The 20,162-nt window shown below is 41.4% G+C and overlaps 1 protein-coding gene across 3 annotated transcripts in view; it reads left to right on the forward strand.

Annotated features, from left to right (window-relative positions):
- The window catches only part of ACVR1 (activin A receptor type 1), a 97,713-nt gene that overhangs the window by 26,722 nt on the left and 50,829 nt on the right, over window positions 1–20,162 (forward strand). For 2 of the 3 annotated variants that reach the window (XM_058192382.1, XM_058192392.1), the window contains exon 2: window positions 10,976–11,141. The exons of the other annotated variant lie outside the window; for it this stretch is intronic. In XM_058192382.1, coding sequence (XP_058048365.1) covers window positions 11,098–11,141 — 44 coding nt within the window. In that variant the 5' untranslated portion in view covers window positions 10,976–11,097. The remainder of the gene's footprint in view (window positions 1–10,975; window positions 11,142–20,162) is intronic. 3 annotated transcript variants of the gene reach the window in all.

Raw genomic sequence — 20,162 nt, forward strand, 5'->3', positions numbered from 1 at the left:
TCATGATTAATGCGTGAGTAGTTTTCGCTTTTATATATATAGATGTTACAATACAGTTTGTTTTCAGATCATTTGTTCGTACTGCAGCCTTTCAACCATTGGTTTAATGATTGCTTGAAGCTACAATGGAACTTAAAAAAACTGACTTACGACCATTTTTCACACTTATGACTGTTGTAGGATCCCCATGGTCATGTGATCAAAATTCAGACATTTGACAACCGGCATGTATTTAGGATAGTTGCAGTGTTCCGGGGTCATGTGATCCGCTTTTGCAACCTTTCTGACAAGCAAAGTCAATGGAGAAGGCAGATTCACTTAACAGCCATGTTACAAACTAAGCAACTTCAGTGATTCACTTAGCAACCATGGCATGATAGGTTGTACAGTGGGGCAAAATTCACTTAACAACTATCTTAGCAATGTTGAGCTCAATTTTTTGCTTGTAAGTTGAGGACGACCTGTAAAAGGGATTAAGTAAATTAAAACTGCAGTTTTGAACCATTTGCCTGGGAAAATATTCCATTGGACTTGGTGGGTCTATTTCTAAGTCAATATGTTTAAGATTACATTGAAAGCTTATTGGATCATTATATTAGCAAGGATAAGTGCTGGCTTTGAGTGACAGTGGGTCAGATGCCTATTCAGCCAGAAAATTCACAGGATGACTGTGGCCCTGCTCTGTCCTTTAAGCTAATTTACTCATTGACTGATTTTACAGGCAGAGTTTTACTATATGAAAACTGTGGTTTTGCTTAACCCTGATGCTGAATAAAGAACAGTGTTTGAAGTCACAAAATGTATTAAACTATCAACCATAGTTTTATGACCTTCATAAACAATAGTCCAAAACCAAAGAAACCACATCATGGCTTACCATATTGTATATCATATCCTCCCTGTTGGAAGAAAGATGGTGGTACAAATGGGGAAAAGCAGGTAACATTTTAACGCTAAGGCAGATTCATCCAGCCTAGGACTGCAAACTGTACAGTAGTTCTCGATTTACAACAGTTCACTTAGTGACCATTCAAAGTTACAAAGGCACAGAAAAAAGTGACTTACGACAGTTTTTCACACTTATGACCATTGCAGCCTCCCCATGATCAAAATGTAGACACTTGGCAACTGACTTGTATTTATGACAGTTGCATTGTTTCGGGGTCATGGGGTCACCTTGTACAACCTCTTACAAGTAAAATCAATGGGGAAGCCAGATTTGTTTAACAAAAACGTGTTACTAACTTAATAACGGTAGTGGTTGACTCAGCAAATGTGGCAAGATAGGTCATAAAATGGGGCAAAATTAACTTAAATATTTTGCTTAACCACAGAAAATTTAGGCTCAATGGTGGTCGTAAGTTGAGGACTACCTGTATACAGAATGAAAATTCATTGTCTGGTTAAATTTATTGTTTCATATGCAGTTCTCTAACTCCAAAACAGCTTCCATCTAAGGTAGGACAATAGAAGTCAACCTTCAAACATCCAATGACAGATTCAGATTACATAGTCTATCGTTGAGGTCACGGCACAATGCTCTAAATGCTGGATCTTGTCCCTGAATGGGGGTACCTGCAAATCAGGCTGCAGGTTTTCCCACCTGCGTGAGCAGGGGGTCGGACTAGATGACCTCCAAGGTCCCTTCCAACTGTGTTACTGTTATACCTAACAGTGGATCACAAAATATGTCCTGCTCTGGAGTGGCTTTCAAAACTTGCTTCAATTTAAAGCACCTTAAAATGTTTATCGATTTGTCCTGGTATGGCTGAATGACCATGGAGGAATTCTCAGGTGGATCTTAAGGAAGGATTTTAATTTTTCTTTCTGAAAAGGAGGAAGTTGAGGTGCTTCATATCTCAGTCTCAGATAGCTTTCGTTTGAAAGAGGGAGTTCCTCTAAGTTTAGGATTTGTAGTAAAGACAAAGGCCTTCCTTCCTTGTAAGTCATAAGGAATGGGCTACAGCATGCCTAGAATTGGTGGGTCTGACTTGATACTATGGTTCTGATTGCTCTCTTCTCAATTCAGTTTTATGCTTTAAGCTGCTCAGAATTGCTTCGAAATGAGATGGGCAGCGAATAAATTTCATACATACATACGTACATACATATATACATACATACTATACTATACATATGTGCCTGCTTTGGCTGCTCTTTCTTGGAAAACTGCATTGGTGTTAAATACACCCACGATTTCTACTTGACTGTGGTTAGCTGCATGCATAGCTTCTCTATTCTGTATTGATTCTACAGAGGCCCTGAGTTTGATTTTGATAGAAATGACACCGGAGACAGCTGTCTGTTAAGGAGGGTTATGCATACTAGCTGCATTGATGAGAAAGATGTCTGGCGCCAGGGTACACATTAATAATAATATTTCAGTAAAGGGCTCTTTAATTTCCTTTTATTAAACTCCCTGACATGCTAGTCAGCGTTCAAAGGCTTTTAACTCCTCCCTCTCAAACACTTCTGTCTGTAATGTTGGTGTTGAAGAAGGAAGTATTATATTTATCTCTCTGTTTTGAAAGGAGGACAAAAAAGACAGCATATTTTGAGACTCTTATCAAGAGCTAAAAGGGAAATAAGTGTTTCATTAAAAACCTAGCTAGCCAGCAGGAAACATGTTTATCTAATCATTTGTTTATGTGGAAAAGAATACAATTTTTGTTCCCTCTAAGCAAATGCAATTTTTTCCCCCTTTCCCTCTCGAGGATAGCTCTAATTCCAGATGTTGTTTGGATTCACGATAGTGAATAGGGGAAAAAAAATCTTAATGATAATAACAGAGTCAGACTGGCTGGTTCTGTTTTGTCAGGGAAATAGAGAGATAAAAACTCCATTAATGGTGTGTGCTTTGCCTAAGTAGCTAATAAAACAATGCCTTCTTCACTGGAAATACGTCCAGATATTGGCAGAGATCAGTGCCAAGAGCAAAAAGTGACAGCTGGACAGGCTAATGTTGTGTTTGCGAAGCAGAAGTGATGGGTGTGAAGAGAAGGCATGTAAGAACTTCACAAGTTTTTTTGTACAACCTTTTTCTATCCCATTAGTTAACTAGTTATGAGTGCTATATCTATCACTATATACAGCTAATCCTTGATTTATGACCAAAATTGAGTCCAGAACTTACATTGCCATGCAAGGTAATGACTCATGCCCAATTTTATGATCTTTTTTCCACGGCTGTTAAGCGGATCACTGAAATTCAATGAAATCATGCAGCCAGTTAAGTAAATCCATTGACTTTGTTTGTCAAAAGCTGATTGAGAAGATCACAGATGGTGAATATGTGACCCGGGGCACTGCAACCGTCATAAATGCATGCCAGTTTGCCAAGCACCCAAATTTTGATCACATGATCATGGGATGCGGTGATGGTCATAAGTGTGAGGAACAGATGTAATGTCACTTTTTTTTTCTGTGCCATTGTAACTTTAAACGGTTGGTTTCACAGGACTAGACTCAAAAGTTGGAAGTCCTCTTCTACCAGCCTGCATTGGACTAGCATGTTAGATAACAGCCCATAACCTTCAGTGAAGAGTTGTCATCCTGTAATGGATTGATTTTAGGATGATGATGATAGTAATAGTAGTAGTGTTAATAGTAGCACCAACAGTAATAGGCGCCTTGGGTGCAATCCCCAAACAACTGAAGCACTACTTCAATGCCGATGGTATTTACCATTGGCATTGACAAATTCACCAGTCAATTGCAAAAGGCAGCTTTACTCAGGATAGCTTATATTCTGTGATGATGCCTCTAGGGCCATAAAACATCAACATTAAGCCTATCCCAGTTCTTGGGAAGGACTTGATAGATGGATAAAAATGCCAAATCTAGTCTGAATATCTGGCTGATTGTGTGACGAACTATATACAAGTAAAAGTTGTATAAAAGTAAGCATACTCTAAAACAGTAATCAGTCATAGAATAAGTTTCTAACTACAGATAGTTCTCAACTTACAACAGTTTATTTAGTGACCGCTGAAGTTACAGTTGCACTGAAAAAAGTGACTAACAACCATTTTTTAAACTTATGACCGTTTTAGCATCCTCATGATCACATGATCAAAATTCAGATGCTTGGCAACTGAATCATATTTATGACGGTGGCAGTGCCTTGGGGTCATGTGATTACTTCTGCAACCTGACAAGGAAAGTTAATGGGGAAACCCGATTTACTTAACAGTTGTGCTATTAACTTAACGACTGCAGTGATTTACTTAACAACTGTGGCAAGAAAGGTCACAAAATGAGACAAAACTGACTTAACAACTGTCTCACTTAGCAATAGAAATTTTGGGTCAATTGTGGTCGTAAGTCGAGGACTACCTGTAATCAGTCATAGAATAAGCTTCTAACTACAGATAGTCTTCCACTTATAACAGTTAATTTAGTGACCAAAGTTACAATGGCACTGAAAAAAGGGATTTATAACCAGTTTTCACACTTACAGCCATTGTAGCATCCCCATGGTCATGTGATCAAAATTCAGAACACTTGGCAATTGACTCATATTTATGACAGTCACAGTGTCCCAGGGTTGTGTGATCCCCTTTTGCGATCTTCTGGCAAGGAAAGTCAATGGGGAAGCCAGATTCAGTGATTCACTTAACAACTGTGGCAAGAAAGGTCATAAAATGGAGCAAATTCACTTGACAAATGTTTCGCTTAGCAACAGAAATTTTGGCCTCGATTGTGGTCATAAGACGAGGGCTACCTGTAGTTTTTGTATATAATTATATTCATAAAAAAGCAGAAAAATAGAGCATCTTTCGTGCTGAATTCAACTTCTGATGATTTTATGGATACATCTGTGTAGTTTTCTTGACATAAGTATAAATTAAATGGCTATACAGTATAAATGGCTTTGCCATTGCCTGTTTCTGGAATACTTTTGGACTTTCCACTTTGCACAATGCCTGCAGCATTGATACTACCAGTATATGGTTGCTTTTCATCCCAGTGCTAACTAAATCCAATTCTGCTTAGCTTTTTGGGGGTCAGCCATCAAAATAATCTTCGATATGTCAGTATGGATCTGTATTTAGATTTATGAACTTCCATTAAACGATCTTGGAAGAGTTGCTATGCCACAGTGGGTTAGGCTTGGAACATCATCTGAACCCAGACCATTAAGGGACTCTGCCAAGATTAATCACAGTTTATCCCCATGCTTGTGGTGCATTTAACTGAAGCATCACATGGCAGATGGCCCAAACAAGGAAAGGGGAGTAAGCTTAGTGTTTAGTTTCCTGTTCTGTCCCCCCACCTCAGTTCGGGAGGCATGTGAAATGACTCAATTAGCCGGTAATTTAGTCCACGGCAGCTATCAGCTCTGGCAGCAAACCAGCGAGCGTCTGCCAAGGTTTTCTTTTATCTTTCTTGATGCCGGCGTGTCAACCAGGAAGTCAGGAACAAACAGCACTCCAAGCCAAATGCTCAGTCAAATAGTTCAGCTCAAGTTTTCTCCATTGAGTTGATTTGTTTGCCACGAAGTAGTATAGCAGCCTGTGGGGTGTGGCTCCGTGACTCAGCACTTTCTAGGCCTGCCCCACCCTTGTTTCTGTTGTTTCCACCTCTTTTGTCTATGAAACCTGGGATCTAACCAGGACTGATTGTCCATAGCTGGGTCTGGGAGCATTGCCTGGGCGGGGGGAGATATAGGAGACAGAGGCCTCATTACTTCCTCCACCTGGCTTGCCTCTGGCTCCTGGAGCTGAGCCAGAGAGGCTGGCCCTGCGGAGGGGAGCCCTGACGGCCCTTCCCCCTCACTCTCTGAGTCACTCTCTAGCAGGGGGCCAGGCCCGGGGGGCGGGGGCTGGAGCCACAACATTTCCCTTCTCTCCAGATCTAGAGATGGGAGTCGGTAATGGTGTAAAGTAGTGGGTGTTTCTGTTTCAGTATTGCTTCTACTCATAATTTTCCTCCACAACATGCACAATTCGTGACAACTCCAATTAGACCCCCTTAATTTGGGGGATGGAGAAGTAACAAAAGATACTGACGATTGGTTTTGTATCTTGTTTGGTGGGCACCCAAAGTAAGCTAGCTTAGCGTTCATATCTCTCACTTGCTTTGTAAAGTTATTGTGAGAAAACATGGTGAAGAAAGAGCTGTATTGTATATTATCTCGAACTCCATTTTGCAAATGTTTAATATACAGATACGCCTCAGGTTACATCATAAATTGGGATTGGGATTGCTGTCGCTAAGTGATGCAGTTTTAAAGCAGGGAGCGATAGGGAGTGCTGCTAGGGATGGGAGAGACTGGGGCAGGGTCAGTGAAGCCATGTTTGAGTGGGAGAAAGAGCAGGAATGACTTATTGAAGCGACTTGTGACCTTCCCTGCTGGCTTCCACATTGACTTTGCTTGGCTAGGAATGATGATCATGTCTCCACAGCTCCTTGCAATACCATAATCTTGAGCTGAGAATCAATAACGTGTATTGTGGGGGGATGCTATTATGCTAGAGCAGCGGTCCCCAACTTTTTTGACTTGGTGGCCCAGCTTCGGGGGGGAGGGGGAAACCGGGCAGCATGAGTGTTCTACCCTGCCACTCGTGTATGTGTGCACCAGCCTGCTGCTTGTCCATGGCGGCCCACCATTCACACAGCCCGGTTGAGAATAGGCTGGGGACCCCTGGGTTAGAGAACTGGTTATAGGTCCACTGCCAGAACTTTGGGTGCTGAGCAAATGGACATAACTGAGCACGTGTAATAAAATGTTATGAACTATATTTTCTTTTGCGGGGACTTGTTTATTAACATTAAATGAAAAATTCTGAGTGAGGCATGAAGATGCTGGTAGGTTTTCTTATTACTGTATACCCTGTTTCCCTGAAAATAAGACATCCCCTGGTAATAAGCCCAATTGGGCTTTTGAGCGCATGCGCTAAAATAACCCTCCCCCAAAAATAAGCTCTCCCCAAAAATATTTAAACACATACACAGTCGGTCCCCGCCGTTTTATCTGGTTAGGGTTAGGGAGACAGAGCTGGAAATCAGATAAGACGGCAAGAGAAACCCCGTCTTGCTCCACGTGCCTCAAAATAATAAGGCCAAGCGCTTATTTCGGGGTTCAAACAAATATAAGACAGGGTCTTATTTTCAGGGAAACACAGTAGGTAGGTCACGAATTACAATCGCAACTGAGGCCAGAATTTGCATCATAAGTTACATGGCTGTAAGTCAAGTCGGACCCAAAATTGCAACAATGTTTATGGTAGTCATTAAGAGAACCGTCATGGTCATTAAGCAAATCATGCAGTTGTTAAATGAATTCAGTTTCCTCAATGGGCGTTTTTTGCCCATTGCAAAAAACGCCCATTGTGCAAAATCAGCAAAATTGTGAAAATCAGCAAAATGGTTGCCCATTGTGATCAGGTCACAACAGGATGCTGAAACCGGTTGTAAATGCAAGCTGGTTGCAAGCCCTCAAATTGGGACCATGGGACCATGAAGGTGATGTGATGGTATTAAGTGTGAGCACAGGTGATAAATCACTTTTTCCAAGGCCATCCTAACTTTGAACTATAATAAATATACTAAGTTGTTGACTGCTTGTAGTCTGAACTTGTGAATAAGCATTCTGTAGGGAAGTGTTAAAAAATTTGAGCAGCCTGTTTACTGTCTTTTAGGGACAGTATTGCCTGTTTTGTTTTGTTTTTGAAGCAGAAAAACTGCAAGTTGTCTTTGTTTTCTTCCTTTTGTCTGAGGAATAAGATTTCCCAAGTAATTTTGAAATGTGGAAAGAAATTATCAGAACTGGCAATGAACTTTCTGTTTTTTGAACGCTGGTTCAGGGTTGTTTCCTTGCAAAATTACAAGACAATTTCCTTCGTAATGGAGGAAAAAACATATTTTTATTGGTTTTTCCAAAAGCTTCTACAGTTCTAAGATAAAAGGGAAATGAAAAAGCACACATTGATTTATGGGATGACGTCATATTTTACTCAAGTGATAAGATTTCATGTCTTTTTAAAGAAGAATTTCGGCTGCTGCCAATTTTAAGTTGTATCTGTTGAAGTACTCTGCTTAGATAGCACCAGGATTTTCTATTTAGAAATAGAATTTGTTCATTTTATTTTCATAATTGTATGCATTGTTCCATAGTCAAAAACCAAGGAATTCAATAAAATCTCAATAAAAATAACTGCAATAAAAACATAGAGAAGAGGAGCTGCTTTTTGTTATGTGTTCCTAGATCTAATCAAGACTAAAATGACAACTAAAACATTTATTTACTTAAAACTTAAGTAATTAGGATTTGCTGTTGTTCAAAAGTTTTTGAAAGTCTACCTTGAATAGAGCTAATAACTTCATGGACAAAATCCATGTAGAAATACTTACTGATTTATATCTCCTTGCAGTCTGACCACTCATAATGGCACATACAGTATAAGGAAAAATTGAAGCATCTATATCTGTGATGGCGAATCTATGGCACGCATGCCAGAGGTGGCACACAGTGCCTTCTCTGATGACATGCGAGCAGTTACCCCAGTTCAGCTCTGCTGTGCATGTGTGGGCACCTCCCATCGGTCAGCTGGTCTTTGGGGTGTTTGTGCATGCGGGGGGGGGCATATGTGCGAGGGCTGTGCGCGTGTTGCATTTTGGGGGGTCAGGTGCACACTTTAGGCACTTCGTCCAGAAATGGTTAGCCATCATTGATCTATATGATATCTATGTGGTTGCTGAGAGTTGTTGGCACATAATTATACATTTAAAATTACAGTTTAACCAGAAAATCAATCGACACCAAGAGATTAAGATCAAAACATATTTTGATCTTTTGATCTTTATATTTATATTAAACATCAATATGGATATAAAATATGGGCAATATACAGCATCAGTGGAAGCCTCTCCAAAATATCTCAGTTGCCATATTAAATTGAATGTGAATTTTTTTATTCAATTAAATATATCAACTGAAATATTTTGGAGAGCCTTCTAAAGGTGCCATGTATTGCCCATTTTTTACATCTGTATCAATACTTTAGTTGTCATTTATCTGTCATACTTAGTTGAGTGTCTTCAATTTCCTAGAGACTATTAAAGAGGGGCTAGTATATTCTCCACCCGAGAAATGGCTTGCGATTGGTTTTTTCCCATCATATTCTTTCAACTAACCTTACTTATAATTCAGGTATTAGAATTTTGGTCTCTATTTTAAGTTCCAGCCATTTATTTTATTTTATTTAGAAAATTTATATTACCGCCTCCTCGCACATGGCAACTCAAAGATATAAAAACACCATATTTTTTTTAAAAAAGAAAAATAATGAAATAAAATGCTAAGCTTTTTGACACCAACCAAGGATGAAAAAGACTTGGTAAGAATTCCCTCCCCCCTTCCTTAATCAAGCTGCACTTTCAGAATGCTTTGAACTTCATTAGCAGCAAGAAGATGTAGTGATGTAGTGAAATCAGTGATGTAGTGAGATCAGTGATGTAGTGAAATCAGTTGGGCTGAAGCAGTTTTGTAGGGGTTTGTTAGTTTGTCATTCTGGTTATTTTTTTTAAAAACTCTAGGTCAGTGTTGGCGAACCTTTTCGGCACCAAGTGCCGAAACGGGAGTGCACCCGCATGTTCATGCTGGAAACAGGAAGAGGAGCTGCCCAGTGCGCTGGGCGACTGCTCTTCCAGTTTTCAGTGCACACCGGCCCCCTGGTCTTCCAGTTTTTGGCATGCTGCGCGTGCAAAGACCAGCTTGCTAATGCGAGATAGCCATCTTTCTGGGCACGTGAGCCGTTGCCCGTTGCTGTTACGGGTTCCAGTGTGCCAGTCAGCTGGTCTTCATGCATGCAGGAATGCCGGAAACCAGAAGAGCAGCCCGGTGTACATGTGATCTTCCGGTTTCCAGCACATGCATGTGCACCAGCCAGCATGCACATCAGAAACTGAAAGACCAGGTGGGCGGTGCTGCCTGGCTTCTGGTTTCTGGCGCTCCCGCGTGCATGAAGTCCAGTTGGCCAGCACGCCAAAACCAGGAACAGCAATGGGCAACGGTGCACGTGCCCAGCAAGATGGCTTTGCATGGGAATCATGGTATGGGAATTCACCATCACGACTCTAGGTCGATTGGTTAATTCCAGCAGAGGCTTACAAAAACTTCTGTGTTTAATCTTTCAATGGCAATGAAAGAAACAAGGCAATAATCAGCCTGTTGAAAAATGGAGGTTCTCCTCTAAATTTTGGCAGTACAAACTTGGGAGGCGGGGGCTTCCTTGATTGCAAAAAAATGAAATTGGGCCATATGGGGCCGGTGGATTGCTGATTCTTTCTCTAAAATATGAGTTCAAAAAGAGCAGCTTGGGAACCACATGTCACCTACTATCTGCATCTGCGACTTTCAGAATGAACAAAACCAGCATTTGTGCTGCGTTTTGTGAAGGAAAGGTTGCTAGGTTTTTTTTATTTCTTTGCCTTTTGTGAAGCAAAATGGTGGGCGGAGAGTCCTTAAACTTTGCAGATTCACTTTGGGTTCTGGTCCCACCCATTTTCAATGTCTGGCGAATGACAAGCATTCAAACGTGATGGGACAGATCTGAAGGTGGCTGACAGAGGTAACTTTCAGCCTAACCTCTCTTTGGAGAAGAGAAAATTCTGCAGTCTGAGCTTAATTGCAGAACAAATTCTGTCTTGTCTCGTTTTCTGCTGAATCTGTGTTGCAAAGGGCACTGGTGGAAGAGCTCATGATGATAGCAATAAGCTGTAAACAGGCTTGCATGTACACAGGTATCCCTTCGTATAAGAGGGATAATGGAAGGAATTCTGGTGACCACTTTGGCTTTTCACAACTTAAAAAAAATAGAGAAGTCAAATAAAGTAGTTCAAGAGACATACATAGCTTATGGTACTCTTTATTTATTTATTTAAAACACAGCTCTTTTATTTGTAAAAGGAAACAATTTGTTCTCGGGAACAATATTGATCAAGTTATATATTATTTTTGCCTTTGCTGCAGAAAAACAGAAGTTTTACTTCATGGCAAGAAGTAATATCCTGCAACAGAAATTGCCCCCCAAACTGGGCAGAAGGAATCTTCATAAATTTTGACGTGCAGACCTTCAATCAGATTTTGCTGAAATGGGTTATATGGCTCGCAGTTCAGTCCTGGGATTTATTCTCAAGTAAGTATATATAGAATGGAAACTTCATTAAGTAAACATTATAGTGTGTCAGTCATACATAAATAAATAAAAATAAATAAAATCTGCTTGCCACAGGATATTTACATGGAAGCATTGCATCAGGTATGTATTTCATTGCATCCATAATCTGCTGGAAAAATACTCTTTAGATTAAGAAGAAACTTAAGAGGTCATGGTAGAGAAGAGTTAAAGGATCAAGGGAAAGTCCAGCTGTTCAAGTTGTATAGTAAAATGTTGGATGTACCCCATTGTTTTCAATTTTTCATTTCAAGCTTTTATTTTTGTTTAATTATAAACATTTTATCAGATGCAACCTTCTAAGTAGATAAAAAATCAGTTTAACATGATGATGCACGGAATGCATTATTTTTTGGCATTTTCTTTTCTTTCCCCTTTCTCCTTTTTCCTTTCCTTCCCCTTTCCCTTCTCCATAGTGGTGGAGACAGCAGCCAGGAATGGGTTGTACTCGTCTGTTCAGTTGAAGGACTGAGTCTGTCAAAGTTGTTAAGTCCCACCCCTGTTGCTAGGGCCTTCCAGCTTTTGATTCAGTCCTTCAGACTGGACAGACGTGTCAGATAGTTTCTCTTCAACATTCCTGTCTACTTCTCCATCCCATCGAGAATTTCTTCTGATTTCAAATTGTCAGCATTTGTGAATAAAAGCAGCTGACTCCTGATCTGGATTGAGTTGCTGTTCCTTTCCCAGTGGCAGAGCTTTGGCTCGGCCATGGTTAAGGGGTTCCCAGCTCCTTGGCAGTTCCTTCCCATTACGGATTCTACCTGTGCTCTCCGTTGAACTGCAGGCGTTCCGGAGTAGTGGTGGAGCTTCCTACTCCCGTGGGAGCTGGGATAGGCTTTCAGGAGCTTTGCGCTCCCCCTTGGTTTGGAAGTGGCTTAGTGGAGCTTCGTGCTCCCAAACGGGTTGGCCGGGCAGCCATTTTGTTCAATACCTTCAGCAGCCGCCTGACGTTTATCATACTCGAGAAAGAGCTTAGGACTCCCTTTCACCTTCCTGCCTTTCGGGCGACAGCCCTACACTTCCCTCAGCTTAGCAGCACCAATTGGAATTCCTCAGCAATTCAGGGATTGACCGGTCAGGATCTGCGCACTCCCTTCTCAGTCAAGCCGCCATTAATGGGCGACCTACATAATCAGGAGCTTCGCGCTCTATTTCAGCCGAGCTGTCACTTTCAGGAGTCTAGCACTCCATTACTAGCCAAGACGCTGCTTTCAGGAGTCTAGCGCTCCATTTTCAGCCAAGCTGCTCATTTCAGGAGCTTCACGCTTCACAAACATTTGAACGCTATTATCAGGAGCCTTGTATTCTGCTATCAACAGCACCACCATTATCAGAAGCTTCATGCTCCATTAACAGTCGGATCGCCATTTTGGAGCCTCGCACTATTGATTGGCGATGCAGCGCCCTGCTAAACGGAGCTACATCAATGAGTGATCCTCATCTCTTTAATTAACCTTAGCAGCAGGACTGTAATTAGCAGAAGACGGGCTCCTACGGGATTTGAATCAGCAGGGACTCATACAAATTGGCGGCACTGCAGCAGCTTGGATGGCCATTCTCATATACAGCCCTGTAATAGCCGCACACCCTTAGAGGGAATTGTAGCGGTCTGAGAGCAGAGCTGGCGTTTAAGGCCCTTGGCCTTAGTGTTAACTGATATATTGAGGCGTTATCACATGACAATGCCTAAAGTACTGTGCAAGTCTAAGAGAGACAGAAAAGCTGAAGCAGCCAACATGGCTGACATGGACCCTTTAGACGCCCGCCCAGGGCCCTCTAGGACTAATGTCTTGGTGGCTACGTCCATAGACCGACAAGGCTCCTGGTCTCACCACAAGACTGGCCACCACAGCAATGATGGTGCAGGGATGGCACAGGATGAAAGGTGCAGGGATCTGGCCTGCAAAAGATCACAGCCCCAGACCAGGTCTCTCTCTGGGACTGCCCATTGTCTCTTCCCATGACCGGACTGTGGGGGTCTCCGGCTGCCTCTCAGAGCATTCTGCCAGTGGCACAGCTTCCACCTGGGACCCAAACCGACCTCCTCAGACCATGGTATTACCTCCGGCCACCATTTTCGGTCCTACATTGGATCGGGGTTTTTCCTTACCAGACAATTTTCAGGACATTGTTTCCAGGGCCATACAGCAGGGCCTTTTGGCCAGTTTCCAACTGCCCAGTTGGGCATTCTCTGAGGTGTCAGTTGCGTCAGACTCGCATATCGATCCTTGTCCGGAGGACCTTCATTCCGTTCGAGACCCGGGTTCCCCTGCTCCTTCTCATGGGAGCTGGTCATCGTTTCCTGAGGAAGTTGAGCAAGGGAACAGGACCTTTCGGAGTTACAACAGAGGGTTTGATACCTGAACAGCTGGCCTTTACGGGTCTTTTTCTGCCTGCCATCTTCAAATCATTGTTTTAAGGCTATGAATGTGGTGCACTTGGGTTCCCCCCCACCCCCGGACGGGGATCTCCCATAGGGTTCCCATGAACTATCGGACTCACTTTTTTCAGAACCTAACGAGGCGGTGGACGTTGTTCTTGCACCTTACCTGTTTCTTTTTTTTTTTTCCATAAAAAAGATTTATTTTTACAATCATGTCAAACAACTCATCCAATGTACAGTTATATACAATTAGTCAGGCTTGCCCAGTCACCACCCCCTCCTTCTACCTGTTTCTTAATGTCGTCTGATGGCAATGGGCTACTCCTGAGTCAGCCCCACTCCCTTCTTCTACCAACAGGCATTTTTCAACATTGCGGAGTTGTCAGCTCTCCTCCAGGTTCCTTCTGTGGACATGCTGATTGCCGCCTTATTACCTAATTCCACCATTCCAGGGGAGCCAGAAGAAGGCTTACATCCTGAGTAATGAAGGTCTGACCAGTCCCTCCAATGGGCCCACCAAGGGCTTCATGAGCAATTCGAGCTGCCACTACGGTGTCGTTCTTTAACCAAGCTACGTTACTTTGGCTCCACTAGCTCCAGGACAAGTTGCCTACTGATGATACCAGACTACAACAAGATTTGAATAAAATCATTGCAGTGGTCCAATTTTCAGCTGAATTCTGCCTACTTTGCCTCCATAACCTGCGGTGGCAGCGTGTTGCGTGCTCTGGCTGAGGCATTGGCAGGTGGACGCCCGTCACAAGTGGCGCCTTCCAACTGCCCCCTTTGCGGGGGACAAATTATTTAGGCCAGCATTGGACCCGTTACTTGTTGAGACAATAAACAAGCATAAAATCTTACCTACCTCTCAATGAAAGAGTGATTTCGGCTACTCCCTGTTTTCCCACAGGCTGCCTTGAGGTAGAACCGTCTCAAGTAAACGGCCCTTTTTTTATTTATTTATTTATTTATTTATTATTTTGCATTTATATCCCGCCCTTCTCCGAAGACTCAGGGCGGCTTACACTATGTTAAGCAATAGTCTTCATCCATTTGTATATTTATATACAAAGTCAACTTATTGCCCCCAACAATCTGGGTCCTCATTTTACCTACCTTATAAAGGATGGAAGGCTGAGTCAACCTTGGGCCTGGTGGGACTTGAACCTGCAGTAATTGCAGGCTGCTGTGTTCTAATAACAGACAGACAGACAGACTTAGTCTGCTGAGCCACCAGAGGCCTTTTGAGGGGGAGGAAGTTGTTCATTCTGATGCCACCAATAACTGCATTTCCAACCTTCCTATCGGGGACAGACTAGCTCTATTTGCCGATTGATGAGAGGAAATTATATCGGACACCTGGGTTAGGGATACTGTACAATCGGGTCTATCCATAGAATTTCTCACCCTGAGGTTCTTCATATGCTTCTCAGTCTCTAAAGATATGATTAAGAAGGCCCTCATGGATACGGCTATACAACACCTAATAGACATCAGAGCCATCCAGAGGGTACCGGAGGATCAGATTGGGCAAGGGTTCTACTCTCTCTTGTTTGTCGTTCCCATGTCCTCGGGTGGATGGAGACCAATTCTCAACCTTAAAAGGCTGAACCTATACAAACGGTTCAAAATACAGTCTTTTCAATCAATTCTCGCTGGTGTCAGGAAGGGCGATTTCCTCACTTCTGTTGACCCTGCAACCTAAAAATGCTGGTAGAAAGGAGATAAACGATTCCATACCTCTCAACCCCGCTGTTTGTTTGAGATAAATATGAAGAGCCCTCCGGACATCCAAGGTACGCCAGCCAGAAGCATTGCTGTGGACCAAGCGGGTCCAATCTTAGCAACTTTTAAGACCTATGGACTTCAACTCCCAGAATGAGGAATTCTGGGAGTTGAAGTCCACAAGTCTTAAAGTTGCCAAGGTTGGAGACTTTTGTTTTAAAACATTGAGCAGGAGATGGTTCTGTCCTAAGGAAGAATTAATGTGTGTTTGGTTACTTTTTGTATCTTTGTAAAAATGTTCCCTCTGCAATACTTCTTGATGATTTAGCAACAAATAGCGGTAGTTGTAGGTGCTGGAGAAAACTCCTGTGAGTCCCTTGGACTGCAAGGTGATCAAACCAGTCAGTTTGCTGGGAAAGATTGAGGGCAAAAGAAGAACGGGACGATAGAGAATGAGGTGGCTGGATGGAGTCACTGAAGCAGTCGGTGTGAGCTTAAATGGACTCCAGGGAATGGTAGAGGACAGGAAGGCCTGGAGGAACCTTGTCCATGGGATCATGATGGGTAGGACCAGACTTCGCAACTAACAACAACAACAACTTTATAAATAATAATTGACCAAAGTTTAGGATTTAATATGTGCTTCTTCTCTGGGCAAACCTGGGCTTTATTTCAACTTCATGGCTTCCTAATGTTCCTTCTTGTAGGGCCTCTTTTCTTTTTTTCCTGAACATGCAGTTAAAGTTGTCCTTTAGGTCACCCCTATCAACATCGTGAGGCTGATTAGAGCCTTGTGACAATTTCAGGGGCAGAGCTCCAAAAGCTCCTTCGGTAAAGGGTCTTTAATCTGATTTAAACCTGTAAGCATCTATGGTTTCTTATCTATTACAGGGGTGGGATACATTTTATGGCTTAGTGGATAAATGGGAACCTGACCAAGCTTGTTGAAGTCTCTGTGTTGGCAGCAAGAAAAGCCACAGCCCGCTGTTGGTATGTAAGCTTCCCAGCGCATTTGCACAGATACCCCTCTCCTGTTTGCATATACGCATATTCCTATAGAACAATTACCTGTGTTTCTCCTGTCCCTTAATAGTGAGAGGGAAGAGGAATCCCTGAGGGTTGCTAATCAAAAGTGTTCTAGAATCTTGAAATAGCTTCACTTTTGAATTTTCCAGTTGAAAAAGATGTGAATGAAATCTTCGAGGAGCACTGTTTCATGATGATCCAAGCACCTTGAAACAACCGAACGTTAAAAGTTTTAAGAGTTAACTTTAAGGGCAAATGATACCTTGGGAAATGATTATTTCGGGTCACTGGAGTGGCAGTGTCTCCAGCGAAGTGCTTTCTGGTGGAGAAGCAAAAATGAAGTGAATCCCTGGGAAGCCTCCTGAGAGAATAGAAGAAAATAGTTTTTTGGGGAACCCAGATTTGGTCATAGATTGATTGTGTGCTATCAAATTGTCAGTTCCTAGCAACAGCATAACCTAATCTGAACTTTCAAGTCCTCCAAGGGTGCAATTAGTGTTACTGTAATTGAGTCTAGCTACCTTGCTACATCCTCTTCCTCTTTTTCCTTTCACCTTTCCCAGCATTAAAGCTTCTTCACAGAGCTAGGTAGTTGAATAATGTGTCCAAAGTATGATAATTTGAGCCTAGTCATTTGTACCTGGTATTAGATCCCTAGACTGATATTTTTCAGTGATCTATTTGTTTTCTGGACTGGACACGATATTCTTTTTATAACGCCAAGGTTCAATATCCTTCCTAGCTTACTTCTTCAAAGTCCAACTTTCACTTCCATACAGTGTCATAGGGGATACATGGCTTATACGATTCTGATTTTTATAAGTATAAAGACATCATGGCATATGGATATCTTCCCCAAAGCCGTCATAGCTGCTTTACCTATTGCTAATCTGCAGCATATTTCTTGAATGCTTGTTTCTTTATTATTGATGGTTGAGCCTAAAAGGCAGATACTATCCTCTTGTTTTGACATCTGCATTGTCAGTTCTAAGACTGTTGTATCTGTGTCATTAGTTTGATATTCTTTATATTGAATTTTAGTCCCATTTTTTCCCCAGCGTAATCCTTGACTTTTATTATTACAGCTTGCAAAAAGCCAATGTTTTCCTCTAAAGTCCTGCCTTAGATTTATGGCCAAGCTGTTAGAGAATCTTATAACTAGACAGCAGAACCTAACAGTTATTTGGGTTACTTTACCTATATTTCATGGCAAAATAAAGGCATGGAGCTAGCCAGTTAAGATTTGCTTTCCCATTGACTTAATGTGGGTAACTGAACTACAAAGTGGTATAAAATATCTCCAAGGAATTTATTATGGAATTTATTATGTTCCCATTGTCCTAAGAAAAGATCTTGTGTTGAGCAGCATTCCTGATACAGGACAGATTCATGCAATAGTGAATGCAGGACAGATTCATGCAATAGCGAATGCAATTAGTGGATGGATATCAGCAGAAATTACAGAAATTTCCTTATCTATTGCATGTATGTGCTCCTTCTAGGAACATTTAGTACATTTCAGTTTATCCAAAGAGTTTGCAAAAGTACTGAAGCCTAGTTAAAACAACAAAATTAGGGTAACGTTGCATAGGAATACAGGTGATGATAGTCACACGTATTACTAATACAGTATTCCTTTTTCTTCTCTTGTATATATATTTGCCTCTAAGCCTACTGAGAAACTAACAGGACAGAGCCAAATTATTTTATAGAGCAGTTTTAAAACAAGCTTACATATTTCTCCACTCTTTCTGTTTTTCCCAGGAAAAAAAAATTACCTCCAGAAACTTGGGGATATTGTGCAGAAATTGAACGACCAAAGGCTCAATATTTTTATATTTTAAGCATATGTGTAACAGATATATTGGAGAGTATTCTTACAGTCATATGTGTTAGGCATTTTTATCCCTTGGTGTCTGCTTGCTTTCACTAAGTCCAGGCTGATAGGTTTTGTTGGAAGTAAAATAGCTGGGTGTTTTGAAAGCTTTTGATGGAGTGTCAAAGGATTCCTTATATTACAGGAAAGTTCAATACTTTCAGGTTCTATCACTTTAGATTGATTCTAGTTTTTTGTCTTTTTATTAAAGGTAATCCTGATGCAGAATGCAGAAGGATATAAAAGTTGGGCTGAGTTTACTTTTATGATAGAGTAACCTCACTTTGAAAAGTCTTCCCCATTCCTTATAGGAGGAAAGTTAGAAACCTTGATGAAATGTTGTTATTATTAGTGGCTTCTTTGCTTGGATTCAGCCTGTGCAAAAATGTGCTTTATTTCATCCAGATCAGCAATGAGAAATCAATGTTTTTTGCAAATTTTGTATACCATTGTATAATAGGATTATATAGAATTGATTGGACTTTTGGAGGACTTTGATCCCTACTTCACCAATGACTACCATTTTGTTTCTTGTAGTACTTCTCCTGCTTGGTATCTGGTATCAGGACTTTTCATTTTTACTTGGCCCACTTGCTTCCACATAGAACAAAGGTCCTTCATATACAGAATTCTCAACCACATTTTCATTTGTCAGGACTCAAACCAAAAAAGTTAATTGTACGTAAGGAAGACTGCTGTAACCACAATCTTGTATCCATTATGTGCGGTCCAGCTCAGTGCCGCCATGTGGACAAATTGCAAGCTTACAGTACAATTGAGCAATCGCTTTTCTTCTGGGAAAATGAGTTGGCTAAAGAGCAAACACAACATTAAGAATTTCTTCTCCTACAATGTCTCTGCTCCTCCTCCTTGGTTTTTCAGTCCCAGGTTCTTTTTCAAAAGAACCAATTTAACCTTCTGGCCTGGGCATTGTCCTATACCTGACAAGTTTACTGAAGAATTCCCCCCCCCCCAATTGTAGTCAACAAACATCAAAAAGAAGTGCTGGTTGACCAGTATCACAAAGGTTGCTGGGCTATGGAGAGAAAGGAGACAGCTATCAAAATGCTTGTGGCTGGGTTGTGTTTGTTGTGTAGCATTCACTAAATAAACCTCTTGTCCATGGTCAGTGTTAACCTTACACTTAGTATGCCCCAAAATGTATATCTAATGTGATTCTGAGACAGAATTGGTCAGACAAGAGTTGACATTAGAGCATGGTTATTAATCTAATATTACAGACTTAAATGCTGTTATTTACCAGCTGAATTGATTCCATCTCTTCTTTCAGATTAGTTTGAGTCCTCTTGCATTAAAAACTTCTATAATATGGTCTCTCTTTGGATTTCACTCAGGCTAGGAGATTTATTAAAGAAAGGCTTTTAGTCATTGAACCTCAGAATGAAAGAGGATCCATTCCAAATTTTGTCCAAACTTGGTTTAACTGTGTAAGGTGGAAACCAGCCAACTGCATCAACTCACTCATCATTCCAACCCAGCAAAGTTTCTTCTTCTGAGCCAGATATAATAGTATATCCTCTGTGCTTTTACAGAGTACATTCAGCACATCAACAACGAAACCTCTTCTTATGTTGGTAGTTCATGTTGAGGCATTGCTCCTTTTACAATGGTATTTGAGGAAGACTCAACTTCCATTTCTTACTAGAGACAACTAAATTATCCTGAGGAATTTCTTGTCATTTTTCTCTTATCAAACAAGAAAACTGTTATCACCCTTAAAGGCAGCAAAGTTCCCTATTGCTGCTATGAATGTGTTGTCACTCGGGCCCAAGTAGGTAGTAGTAAACGCAATCAGTTCAAAACCAAACAGACTTTATTAGAACAGCTGAGAATTAACTCATTTTCAGCGTTGTCCAAACTAAATCAAAGCAAATTCTTCATAACACAGTTCTTCCGTCTTATCACCAACCTTGGTCTAATTAGGCAAACTGCCAAAGGCTTTTCTTGGCAA

The sequence above is a fragment of the Ahaetulla prasina genome, chromosome 1 (genome assembly GCF_028640845.1).
Source record: "Ahaetulla prasina isolate Xishuangbanna chromosome 1, ASM2864084v1, whole genome shotgun sequence".
Taxonomy (NCBI): domain Eukaryota; kingdom Metazoa; phylum Chordata; class Lepidosauria; order Squamata; family Colubridae; genus Ahaetulla; species Ahaetulla prasina.